A 14,161-nucleotide genomic window follows, 5' to 3' on the forward strand; every position below is an offset into this window, starting at 1 on the left:
GTTGCTTCATTTTTCTCAGAAATGCCTCTATAGTGAAACCCGGTTTGACAGTGTAAGTGAATCTGCAAAAGCAGACCTCATTATTTGTCTTTCTGTCTCTTCTCTTGCCTTTTTGTTTGCAGTGTACACTATTTTCTCCAAGGTACACTCTGATCGGAATGTCTACCCCTCCGCAGGCGTCCTCTTTGTTCATGTTTTGGAAAGAGAGTATTTTAAGGGGGAATTTCCACCTTACCCCAAACCTGGTATGTTCTTGGTGGGGGGAAAAAAAAGAGGTTAATTTATTAAATTTTTTTTTCTTTTTATTCAGTGTGCATAATCCAGATAATGTTTAATCAGATATTTCTGACATTATTTGACATGGTCAGTATATATGATAAATTGATTGTTATAGGATATTTCCCATTGTAAGATTCAACATTTAATTACAGAAAATAATTCATTTTTGAATTTTGAAGAAAGCATATTTCTGATTGTCTAGTCTTGAGTTTTGTACTTCTGACAAATCATCTACCTATATTCTCATAGAAATAATTATAGCTATAAAATTATGGTTTTCCACATTAAGACTTAGAGTCTTACCTCGGACATTGACTTTTGGAAAATTATACACATATCATAGAAGAGAATTAAATAATGGTAAAAGAAAATTCTCAAAAAAACTTTTACAATATGAAATAATTTTATATAACTTCATGATAATATAATGGGGATTAATTTTTCTTCAAAGTAATACCAATTACAAAGCCTTATTTAATCATCTATTTGTTTAAATTATGTTCTGTTCAATTGTCATAAATGCCATCCAGTTAATGAAGATATAGAAAGAATAGCAAGAGAAAATATATTCTTATTATGACTCTTACTTAAGTAACAAAAATGAGTTTTCTGAAAAGTATGGCATAAATATTATTTTTGTAGATGATATGATGAGTAGTATATCTGAAAATACTCATTTAGTTAAGCATGTTTTCACCAATATTCAAGAAAAAAAGGCAATCTTTTCATCAATTATTTATAAAATGTTTTCTCATGAGGCATTGTACTTTTGCAAAACTGTATAGCTAAACCTTTTAAGCAGCAGAAGAAAACATATAGTTTCATATAGTTAAGAGCATAGTTTCTGGGGTCAACCAGGATTAAATTCTTGTTTCCCCACTTAATTTGACTATGAGGAGTTAACATGGAAAATTACATATTTCATCGGTAAAATTACGGCTGTAATAGTACTACTTTTATTGGTATGTTTGGAATCAGATGAAGTAATAGTGCCTGTAGAGGCTAGACACAGCAATGAGGCTTGGTACATGTAATAAAATGATGCTGTTGTTATCGTTTATTATTAATAAATGTCATGTTATTGAAGTTCTTTTAGATTTGGATTTTTCAACTCATCCTCCAGTGTTTTGGAATTACGTTATTTTTGTTTTCATGATACTTTTATAATTTTGAGATATCCCTTAAGATTAAGTTGATAGTGTCCAGAGTTGAATGAAAGAAAGATTTCTCAAAAGAATGAGCATAGGAACCTGATTTTCCTGAAAGTTAGTCGTCTCATTGATAGAACTTCTCCACTGCTATGTGACCCCACGCCCCCCCAAAAAAAAATTAAAGGAAAAGATGGTTTGAAAAAAATTGCATGAATATGCTCTTCGTTGTGTCAGATTTCTAGACAAACTAAACCACCAAAATGATTTTCTTCTTTATGTGAGGTCCTAATGTAAATTCTCAGATGGATTTCTTTGGGTTTTATTTAATTTGCTACAAATGTTAAGAAAAAACTTTTTAGACAGACATATTTTTGTTGAAACTATCAAAGCAGCACGTGAAAATAACTTTTATATCTCACTTCTGTGTTTCTTACCTAGGTGAGATTAGTAATGATCCCATAACATTTAACACAAATTTAATGGGTTACCCAGACCGTCCTGGATGGCTTCGATATATCCAAAGAACACCATATAGCGATGGAGTCCTTTATGGGTCTCCAACAGCCGAAAATGTGGGGAAACCAACGGTCATTGAGGTAATTTACTTAGAGCAAAATTATATTCTTGTTTATTTGTAATTTGAGTTTCAAATGCAATTAAAGTTATATGGCAGTGGTTTTCAGTATTTTATGCATGGAAACACATGAGATAACATTTGGAAATATACCATTTCTTTCTGTTCATCTACAGAGTTTTCTGTTTCAGCTTTTATATATAAAAAGGGCAGTCTAAATTAGTGAAAAAAATTAAAAGACATTTAAAATAAATAGATTCCTATGAATTCTATTTAAGAAGATGAATCCACTTATTTCCTCCAGATTTTAAATTCAGATTTCATGTTCATTCAAATACAAGCATTTAAACAGATGTCTTTTGAGCCCCTACCATGTACTGAGCATTATGATAGGTGTTCATGGTAGAAAAATGAATAGTAGCCATCCCCTGCCATGTCTTACAGTTCTGGGGTTGAAGCACTGGAATGGAAATTCAGACTTAGCCAACACTGACATAACTGTTATAATAAGAAGGTGCTGTCTGATGCAGAGTTGTAAGAGGGTAAATAGAAATTCACTAAGTAGAAGGAAGGCTATTTTAGGAAGAAGATACAGCACATCAAAATCTTGAGGCATAAACAAAACCACATGGTCTTAGAGAACTTTAGAGGTAGTTAGAGGACAGCATGCACTCCAGAGGCCAAATGATGGGAACAGAGGTGTTGATGCTGATACGGGCAGATCTTGGAGGGCTCTGTAAGCCATGCAGATATGTTTGACCTTGACTTTGGGAGTTATGGTGGTGCTATAATTAATCAGCTTTTTATCAGTACCTGACATCATACTTGGAAGATATTAGAAATTAAGACAATAAGGACTTCCCTGGCAGTCCAGTGGTTAAATCCAGTAGTTGCTGCTGCTGCTGCTAAGTCACTTCAGTCATGTCCGACTCTGTGTGATCCCACAGACGGCAGCCCACCAGGCTCCTCTGTCCCTGGGAGTCTCCAGGCAAGAACACTGGAGTAGGTTGCCATTAAGGCTCCACATTTTCTCTGCAGGGGACATGGGTTGGATCCTTGGTCAGGGAACTAAGATTCCACATGCCATGTGGCATGGCCAAAATAAAAAAAGACATTAAGACAATAAAAACAATGATGACATCAAACCTTTAATGGGAATTAATTTTTTTTAATGAATGGATATAAATGCTAAAAGTGTTTCACTCTTTACTATACCTAACAAAATCAGAATTACACTGGCAATTAATGGCAAGAGAGTTCTACAGTTTTAGGCCTCAATGCCTCTAAGATCTTAAATTGGAATTAAAAAAAATTTTATTATTATTATTTTTTAATTTTATTTTATTTTTAAACTTTACAATATTGTATTAGTTTTGCCCAACATCAAAATGAATCCGCCACAGGTATACCCATGTTCCCCATATTATTTTTAATTGAAGGATAATTGCTTTACAATATTGTGTTGGTTTCCTCTAGATATCAGCGTGAATGATCCATAGGTATACCTATGTCCCTTCCCTCTTGAACTTAACTCTCCAATTCTATAAAGACTTACTGGTAGTGACCAGGGCACCAGCATCGGAACTGCTTGTGGAATTGCCAGGGGTTTGCACAGGTCATGGGTGGCATGTTTTCTACCACCAGAAATTTGTAGTAATTTTACAAATTCTCAGGAGGCTACATGCTTTGCGTTTTTCTCCAAAGTTTTAATCAGCCATGGACTGTGGATATGAACTTCCATGTTGACTGAGAGAAGGTGTTTCTTCATCTGAACTGAAGTTTGTATTAACATGACTTTTCGATGATGTCTGTCTATAAATCTGCTTTCTTAAGGCAGTGTTGATATAGAATATATGTAGATATAGGAAAGTTATTTGGAGTTATTGTCAAAATAATTTTTAAAATATGTAGTCAAGTTATAAAAGAAGTATATAAATGGAAGTCACCACATTGCTAGATTCAAAAAGAAAAACACAGTTACCTGGATAGATTCAAAGAAAGCGTTGACTAAAATTCAACACTTCTTCTTGATAAGAGAAAAGAAACTCTGAGCACACTAGGAAAGCAAGTGAGCTTCCTTAACCTAATAGGTTATATATGGAAACTAATAGCAAACATCATTTTTTTAATGGGAAAACACTAGGAGAATTCCATTTAAATTCAGGAACAAAACAAGGATAGCTCCCTTTATCACATCTATTACAGAATATTTTAGAAGTCCTAACCAGTGCAGTAAATAAAGAAATTTATAAGTGTTTGAAAGGAAGAAATGGAATAGTCAATGATATAAAGAGTCTGTAGGCTATTAAAATCTTAAGAAAGCCTGGCAGTTAGTTATAGGATTGATATAAAAAACTTAATCATATTTATTTATTAAATAAGTATTGAGAAAAATGCAAGTTTTTAAAAGATACCATTTTTAGCAATAAAATTCTAATGTACTTGGAATAAATCTAACAAAAGGTATATATGGGAAAAATTATAAAATTTTATTGATTTTAAATAGTGCCTGAATAAATAAAAAGCTATCCTATCATTCAGGGATAGGAAGACTCAAAATCATGAAAGCATTGATTTCTCCCTAATTGATCTATAGATTCAGTGCAGTTCAAATAAAAAAATCTCAATAGGTTATTTCACAAAACTTGACAACTAAAATTGTCTAGGTCTAAAATTGATAAATTAATGGCCAAGAAAAATCAAGACTTTTAAAGACTTTCCTTTTAAAGAGGAAAAAAAAAAGGGAGTAAAATTTCTTTCCTTTCCAGATATCAACATTTATTGTGAATCTGTAGTAACCAATCATAAGTTTGTATTGATACACAAATAGAGAAATTAACCAATGAGTAAAATAGGGAGCCCAGAGACAGGTCCATGTACTTAAAGAACAACAGTATATATCTAAAGACATGGTACCACATATCACAGATTAGGGAAAAGGAAGCCTATTGGCTGAAACTCAGCCGCATGGCAAACATAAAATTAGATTCTTACTTCCCAAGAAATACAAAATTCATGTCTAGATATATTGAAGATTTAGCACATTTTTAAGCTATTATATAAAAATGTAGATTTATCTCTGGGCTTTCTGTTTTGTTCCACTGATCTGTATTTCTGTCTTTGTGCCAGTACTGTACTGTCTTTATGACTGTAACTTTATAATATAGTCAGAAGTCAGGAAAGTTGATTCACCCAGAGATAAATCCATGCACCTATGGACACCTTACCATTGACAAAGGAGGCAAAAATATACAATGGAGAAAAGACAATCTCTTTAACAAGTGGGAAAATTGGTCAACCACCTGTAAAAGAATGAAACTAGAATACTTTCTAACACCATACACAAAAATAAACTCAAAATGGATTAAAGATCTAAATGTAAGACCAGAAACTATAAAACTCTTAGAGGAAAACATAGGCAGAACACTCTCTGACATAAATGACAGCAAGATCCTCTATGACCCACCTCCCAGAGTAATGGAAATAAAGACAAAAATAAACACATGATACAAGCTTTTGCACAATGAAAGAAACTATAAGCAAGAATAAAAGGCAGCCTTTAGAATGGGAGAAAGTAATAGTAAATGAAACAACTGACAAAGAATTACTCTCCAATATACAAGCAGCTCAATACCAGAAAAATAAACAACCCAATCAAAAAGTGGGCCAAAGAACTAAACAGATGTTTCTCCAAAGAAGACATACAGATGGCAAACAAACACATGAGATGCTGAACGTCACTCAAAACCACAATGAGGTACCATCTCACACCAGTCAGAATGGTTGCCATCAAAAAATCTACAAACAGTAAATTCTGGAGAGGGTGTGGAGAAAAGGGAACCCCCTTACAATGTTGATAGGCGTACAAAGTGATACAGCCACTATGTAGAACAGTGTGGAGATACCTTAAAAAACTGAAAATAGAGCTGTCATATGACCCAGTAATCCCACTGCGGGGCATGGGCATACACACCGAGGAAACCAGAACTGAAACAGACACATGTTCCCAAATGTCATTGCAGCACCATTTACAATAGCCAGAACATGGAAGCCACCTGGATTTCCATTGGCAGATGAACGGATAAGAAAGCTGTGTATCAGATCAGTTGCTCAGTTGTGTCCGATTCTTTGCGAGCCCATGAATCGCAACACGCCAGGCCTCCCTGTCCATCACCAACTCCCGGAGCTCTCTCAGACTCACGTCCATCAAGTCAGTGATGCCATCCAGCCATCTCATCCTGTCGTCCCCTTCTCCTCCTGCCCCCAATCCCTCCCAGCATCAGAGTCTTTTCCAATGAGTCAACTCTTCACATGAGGTGGCCAAAGTACTGGAGTTTCAGCTTTAGCATCATTCCTTCCAAAGAAATCCCAGGGCTGATCTCCTTTAGAATGGACTGGTTGGATCTCCTTGCAGTCTAAGGGACTCTCAAGAGTCTTCTCCAACACCACAGTTCAAAAGCATCAATTCTTTGGTGCTCAGCCTTCTTCACAGTCCAAATCTCACATCCATACATGACCACAGGAAAAACCATAGCCTTGACTAGACGAACCTTTGTTGGCAAAGTAATGTCTCTGCTTTTGAAGCTGTGTATACACAATGGAATATTACTCAGCCATTAAAAACACATTTGAGTCAGTTCTGATGAGATGGATGAAACTGGAGTCTATTATACAGAGTGAAGTAAGTCAGAAAGAGAAACACCAGTACAGTGTATTAATGCATATATATGAAATTTAGAAAGATGGTAATGATGACTCTATATGCAAGACAGCAAAAGAGACACAGATGTAAAGAATAGACTCTTGGACTATGTGGGAGAAGGCGAGGGTGGGATGATTTGAAAGAATAGCATTGAAACGTGTATTACCATATGTGAAATAGATGGCCAGTGCAAGTTCGATGCATGAAGCAGGGCACTTAAAGCCAGTGCTCTGGGACAACCCAGAGGGATGAGGTGGGAGGGCTTTTCAAGATGGGGGGACACATGTATACCCGTGGCTGATTCACGTCAATGTATGGCAAAAACCACCACAATATTGTAAAATGATTAGTCTCCAATTAAAATAAATTAATTTAAGAAATGTAGAGGAGTATCTTTCTGAATTTGGGGGTAGGAAAGGATATCTTAAATAAAACCTAAATCTTTTTTACTTAAGAGAAATACTTGATCAAGTTACCATAGTAAACTTGTGAACTTCCATTCATCAAAAGAAAACTTTAAAGAAAAGACAACCCACAAACTGGAAGATGATATTTGAAATATATATAACTGACTAATAAGAAGTATGTAAAATATGAAAAAGGACACCTACAATTTCAGTAAGAAAAAGACATGAACAGACATTTTTACAAAGAGAAGACATAAATGCCATTTAAGTAAAGAAGTTTAATCACTATAAGGAGGAATATTCAGATTAAGACTGCAGTGAGAATTTCACCCTCAGTAAAGTTCTTTGGCAGTGGATGTGGGAATTGGACTAATCACTTTTACATAGCTGAATACCGTGGTACCCTATGATCTAGCCATCCCACTTCTACGTATGAACTTAAATACTTGCAGGGAATTCCCTGGCATTCCAGTGGTTAGGACTCGGTGCTTTTACTGCTGTGGCCTGGGGTTTAATCACTGATCGAGGAACTAGGATCCTGCAAGCCATGTGGTGTGACCAAAATACAAAAAAAAAAGAAATATTTGCAAATGTCCAGCACCCAAAGGCATGCACAGTCATGTTCCTTGAGCAATGTTTGCATAGAAAAACATTGGAAACCCACAAACCAACCGAGACCCAGAAGTCCATCAACAAGAGAGTAGATAAATAATTCCTGGAACTATTATTTCACATAGTGAACACTTACAGCAAGAATGAAGTTAGACTTGCCTGGCAGCAGGAATAAATGCTTTACACATAATGCTGGAAAAAATCCCACACCTCTGAAGACTAGTTTATGGTCTTTATAGAGTTCAAAAGCTATCAAAGTGAACAATGTATTTTAAACATACATGCATGTATAATAAAACTATATTTAAAACTAATGGGATGATAAACACAAAATCCAAAATGGTTTCTCTGGTGGGAGAAAGGTAAGCAGCTAGGACAGAAGAGAAACACGTGTGTTGAGCCATGATTCACAGGGGTTCATTATACCCTACTACCAAAATATAAGGTTATGAATAAGTATCAAATAATATCTTTAAAAATGATGAAAACAGCATATCTTTCATCTAACACGAGTAGTGTTTTATCTGTAAATAACTCATATCCATCTATAAAAACATTTTTAGCATTTAAAAAAATTCTTTTAATAATATAGTGAAAAGATTTTGCATATCTTAAATATTTAGTCACTTACATCCATAATTTATTCAGTAGATATTTATTAAGCATCTAAAATAAACCCGCCACTGTTTTAGAAATAAGGGATCCAAAAGTGTACACATGTGCGTCTCTCTTTGCTATGAAGGGCTTCACATCATGATAAGTAGACTCTGATAGATGATATTATAGTATTTAAATATCTCATTAGAAATGACAAAAGAACTGAATTCTGTTATAGCTTTTAAAATTAAGCATTAAATATAAATCTGGATAATAAAATCCTTCCTCCCGATTTATGAAAATGTTCTTCACTCTCTTATGTCGCCTATGATTTTAAAAAACTTATTAGAATTATGAAATTTACAATAATGAGCTTTCTGATAATTATGTTAAGGCTAGCCAGAAGAATATTACAGTTAATTTGAAAACGTTTAACTTTTTCTTCCTGAGCATTAGCTTTAAGATGTTATAGCAAATAATATTTAGTATTTTTTTCCATTGAGAACATGATTAAAATTTTGCAGAGTAAACTTTTAAACTCGTGAGCATTCCCAAATGTCTTTTGCTTCTTTGCAAACAATAACGCCCCATTTATTTAACGACTAGTCTTAATTTTAGTGTTTGGTTGTGAACCTCATGGATCATGTGTCCCAGCAGAGAGCAGCAAAGAAGTCACTGAATCCAAAAGAAATCTGACAGATTGTGGAGAGAGAAGTTCTTTTATCTTTGTGGAATAATACACTTTTCAGAATATGTACTTTTAAATATTGTTAAAGTTTGAGAATTTTTAATTTCCAAATTCTGATTTTTCACTGTTGTCTCAAATGATACTTCTGATGAGGGTGATATATTTAAAGCTCATCTGTGGTGCTTAAAATCTTTGATACTGGTTCTGAGTGTGCAAGGTATTTCTGTTGTCTTACTTTGTTATCTCAGTGTCAACTGTGGCTGCAATTACTGCCAGGACAATGCTGGGATGCTAAGACTATCATTTGTTTTGTTTTGTTTTTTTGAGGTACCGCAGGCCTGTCTGAGTGATTTCATATCTGTTATAAAGTTAATTATTCCTAGATTTTTGAAGCCACATCCTGCTGTTGGCCTTTGCTTTGTTTGTTGTTTGCAGTGGCTGTTTCTGAGTTGACTTTGATGTAAGTTCATTGACTCCACAAACATTTACCAATTTTTTTTGTGAAGGAATTGATTTGTGGTTTTGAGCATGTGCCATCAGACTGTGATCCCTACTGCTGTGCTCCATCGTGAGATATGATTTCTAAAGGGGTCCTGACATCTCCTGACGGTTTGGTGTGCAGTTTAGTACTAAATGCAGACAACACAGAGATACGCTTGTTTTAAAGTGCACTTTCTGATATGATCCTTAAGTTTCATTCAAAAGTACAGAAATAGATTTTGTATGTTTTTTTTTCCCCAAGTTTAGAATGGCTCTGGTAAGTAATTCATAATAGTTAATCCATTTACTAATGATGCATCTGCATTGCCACTGGCACTTAACAGTCTTCTATAAAAGGGTTTTTCTGATTTTAACTTGTTGTTTTAGCATGTTTAATAGACCTGACTAATTATCTATTTCCCATAATATTGCTAAAAGCTCTGATTCTTGTTGTTCAGAGAAGGAATATTTTGTAAGTATATAGACAAATAATGAAAATGGAAAGAATGACAATTTGTTTTCATTTAGCCCTTAATGAATTTCATTTTTCAAATAACATTTCACTTCTTTAATATGACTTTCTTTTTCTAATAGATAACAGCCTATAATAGGCGTACCTTTGAGACCGCAAGGCACAATTTGATAATTAATATAATGTCAGCAGAAGGTAGGTATGGGAAAATACGTTATTGATTGTTTCCTTATTTGCAACAAGTATTTCACTTATGTTTTATAGGTATATAAAATCTAGTTCAGGATTTTAAAGCTCCACATACCTACCATACCTAATGAAATAGTAAAATGTAGAAAAGAAAACAAGCAATAAAATTCATGACAAAATATCATGACTTGTTTTGGTGCTGTAAACCTCAGGACAGGGAGCCAAATATAGAAGCCACTTATTTCTCTAGGCCTTGGTTGAATCATCTGTTCAGCGGGACTAATACCATTCCTCTTGTAACTCTGAGGTAAGGAAGCGATCATTTAAGGCTCAAAATGTGCTTGACGTAAGGCTGGTCATAGAATTCATCATTGGTATGATTTTATTTTAAAACCTATCATAGCTCGTAGTCTAGTTGTGTTGATGATAAAGAAATGTTAATGGAAATAAACCATCATTTGGGTCATTATTTGGGTCACAGTCTCCTTTCTAAATAGCTTATCATTTAGCTGGAGTAATTGTTGGAGTCCATCAACAATTTAGAATTACACATGCTCAAATTGTTAAGTGATACCTTAGGATTTAGAAGGTTAGGGACACAAGAGTTACTCCGACACTTAGCATATTCTGATGCTGTTTTGGCATTCAGTTGGGAAAGACATACCCCTAAAAACTTAGTGGTTAAAATTTCTAAATCATGGGATGCTATACCAGATATCATTTATGAGGGTGATGGGAGAAGAACTGATACAATATTCCCCCCACCCCATCCCAGCACAGAAAAACAATTCTGTATCCTGAATAGGAAAATTCTTACTTCTGTTTTCTGCTGCTGCTGCTACTAAGTCGCTTCAGTCATGTCTGACTCTGTGCGACCCCATAGACGGCAGCCCACCAGGCTCCCCCATCCCTGGGATTCTCTAGGCAAGAACACTGGAGTGGGTTGCCATTTCCTTCTCCAATGCATGCAAGTGAAAAGTGAAAGTGAAGTCACTGAGTCTCGTCAGACTCTTAGCGACCCCATGGACTGCAGCCCGCCAGGCTCCTCCATCCATGGGATTTTCCAGGCAAGAGTACTAGAATGGGGTGCCATTGCCTTCTCCGTCTGTTTTCTAGTACAACACATTTTATCAGGGCCTACTAATTTGGAATTCATAGTAATTCAGTAAAGGCTGTGTTTAAAGTTATCTTTACACTCTATGAAAGAAAGTAATTTCAATAGAAATGAAAATGTAATGCAATACATAATTGAGGAGGATGCTTGATGATTTTGAACCCCTTAACATGAGTTTTTCCTTTTGGCATTTTAGCTGTATTAATTGCAGACAACAAATGTGCTAGTTTAAAATTTAAAATGACTGTTCCTAGCTGCTCAGTTGGTAAAGAATCTGCCTGCAGTGCAATAGATCTGGGTTCGATCCCCGGGTTGGGAAGATCCCCTGGAGAAGGAAATGGCAACCCACTCCAGTACTCTTGCCTGGGGAATTCCATGGACAGAGGAGCCGGGTAGGTTACAGTCCATGGGACTGCAAAGAGCTGGACACGACCGTGCGACTTTCACTGTTTCTTTCATATATGAGAAGAAAGTCCAAGTGCCCATTCCTTTGGCCAGGACAGAAGATTCTCTGTCCACTTTTCCACTTCCCAGGGGCTTTTGTAATTTTGTACCCAATTGTAATTGGGTACTTGCTGTCAAGCTGTCTATGTAAAATTGGAATATCCTTAATGAGAAGAATGGTTGTGACGTTCCTTTTCCTTGGGGATCTGTCAGTTTAGTTATATTACAGTGGGCTTGGACCACTAACCTCACTAGTATGTTCTCAGAGGGACTCAGAAGTCTTTTGCAAGGTATTTTGAATCCCTACAAGCAAAGAGTTGGACACGACTTAGCGACTGAACAACAACAACAAACTGAAAAATAACCTGGCCTGTGGTTTGAACTGCTTTCTTTTCAAGTCTGGTCTCAGTCTAGTTGACACAGACTATATCCTAACAGGTGATGCTGACGTGTGGGAACCATATTCAAGCAGATACTAATGGAAGACTGCTAGTCAACTATAGGATTGAAAGTTGGCCTGAGGGGCTATTTATCTAAGTTAGGGTTGGGAGAGAACGAATATCTGGGTTTAGAAAGCCTCCTTTTATAGATTATTAGATTGCATTAGATAGTAAGAGTGAGGGGAGGAGGAGAATGAAGGGACAGAGAATGAGATGGTTGGATGGCCTCACAGACTCAATGGACGTGAATTTGAGGAAACTCCAGGAGATAGAGGAGCACAGAGGAGCATGGTGTGCCTACCATTCAAAGGGTCACAAAGAGTTGGCCACGACTGGGTGAACAACAGCAGTGGCCAAACCTCTGAAAACCAGTGCACCACCAGGCAGTCATTTTTCCTTGCTCTTTTTGCTGGAATGCATGTGGTCATTAGGGTATGTGTCTGTGGGCCACCTATACGTGGGCTGTTGGCCCCCAGATAAGGTGAGGAAAAGCAGTAACGGGAGCTGAGCATCAGGATAACCATGCTCAGTTCTGTCTCCTGCTGTTTGGGAGCTGCCTCCTGCTCTGGGACGTCTAATGGGAAATGAGTCGTGTGGAATCGCACAATGTGAAGCCCAAGGAGAGTATGTAGAGTGAGTCTCTAAATCAGGTTTTAGTGCCACCACTCTACTCTGTTGGCCTCCTGTTCCCTTGGCCTCCGTGGTGTCCAAATATAGCAGGTGCGGGATTTCCCCAAAGTTAGAAAGCTCCGGTGACTCATCTCTAGGAGACTTGGCAAGAGCACTTGGCTGGGTAGCTTATACTGCCTGGAGCCACGGAAGGGTGTGGCAGCTGCCAGCCTCTTTAGGAGCCATGGAAGGTCACAGGCATTAGGGAAGGCCAGGGAGCAGCTCTCCAAGGAGGAGCCTCGATGATAAACAGGAAAAAGTTTTGCATGCTTTTTTTGACAAGTGGATTTAAAAACACCAAATGAAGTGAATAGATGATAGAATTCTAGCCTACTCAACAAACTATACTTGGTATTATTTATAAATATTATTTATTGCCAAGAAACTGTTCTTCCTGACATTTTTCTGCATGACTGTTTCTCAGTATGGGGTGGGGGTGGGGGAAATGTAACATGATTAAGGTTCTGTTTATCTATATAAAACAGGAAACATATCTGTATAAAACAGGAAACTTATCTACATCAAAGAGAATAAACAGCATATTTTAGAAGATTACAGATGGGCTATACATCAAACAAATCTAACAAAATCATAAGCAGAATAAATTACAGTGTAGGAGAAGGGTGAAAAGCCTTCTGTGATTAGGGCTTTGAAAAACTTAATCTTTAGAGACACTACACTCCAGAAAACTCTCCTGAAAACTCTAGAGCCAGAATATCTCCTGACTTCAGCTCTGGCATCAAATGTCCTTTAATATTAAAGAGGTTTCATAATAAATGAGGTCATCGAGGTTTCAGTTATTACATAATTTTTTTATTTATTAAATAAGAATGGACAGATAGTACATGAGTTATAGTAAGTCAGAGGGGAAAAGACCCTGGCGCTGGGAAAGATTGAGGGCAAGAGAAGGGGTCAACAGAGGATGAGATGGTTGGATGGCATCACTGACTCAATGGACATGAGTTTGAGTAAACTCTGGGAGTTGGCGATGGACAGGAAAGCCTGGCGTGCTGCAGTCCATGGGGTCACAGAGTTGGAGACAACTGTGCCACTGAACAACAACAGCAATACATAATGTAATTATTATTGGGGACTTTAAATCTGTGGATAGTCCAGAAATTTTCACGGCAGAATCCAAATAAATAACATGTGCATATTATTGTAAGAATTGCTAAAGTTTAATATTTTCTAAGTTCTTACTGTATATTAGGAGCTCTGGTGAGCACTTTATATACACAGTCTCTTTTAGCTCAGGTAAAAATCATGTGAGGTAAGTTCATATGATCTAAAAATTAGCTTCCTCTTCTGAAAGCATGGAGAAAAATACAAGTACCTACTCGCTT

At 36.4% G+C, this 14,161-nt stretch overlaps 1 protein-coding gene across 4 annotated transcripts in view; it reads left to right on the top strand.

Annotated features, from left to right (window-relative positions):
* The window catches only part of SGCE (sarcoglycan, epsilon), a 71,547-nt gene that overhangs the window by 26,324 nt on the left and 31,062 nt on the right, over positions 1-14,161 (top strand). For all 4 annotated transcript variants that reach the window (XM_010839759.1, XM_010839760.1, XM_010839761.1 and 1 more), the window contains 3 exons: positions 123-245; positions 1,869-2,026; positions 10,085-10,157. In XM_010839759.1, coding sequence (XP_010838061.1) covers positions 123-245; positions 1,869-2,026; positions 10,085-10,157 — 354 coding nt within the window. The remainder of the gene's footprint in view (positions 1-122; positions 246-1,868; positions 2,027-10,084; positions 10,158-14,161) is intronic.

The sequence above is a fragment of the Bison bison genome, unplaced genomic scaffold, assembly GCF_000754665.1.
Source record: "Bison bison bison isolate TAMUID 2011002044 unplaced genomic scaffold, Bison_UMD1.0 scf7180017864134, whole genome shotgun sequence".
Taxonomy (NCBI): Eukaryota; Metazoa; Chordata; class Mammalia; order Artiodactyla; family Bovidae; genus Bison; species Bison bison.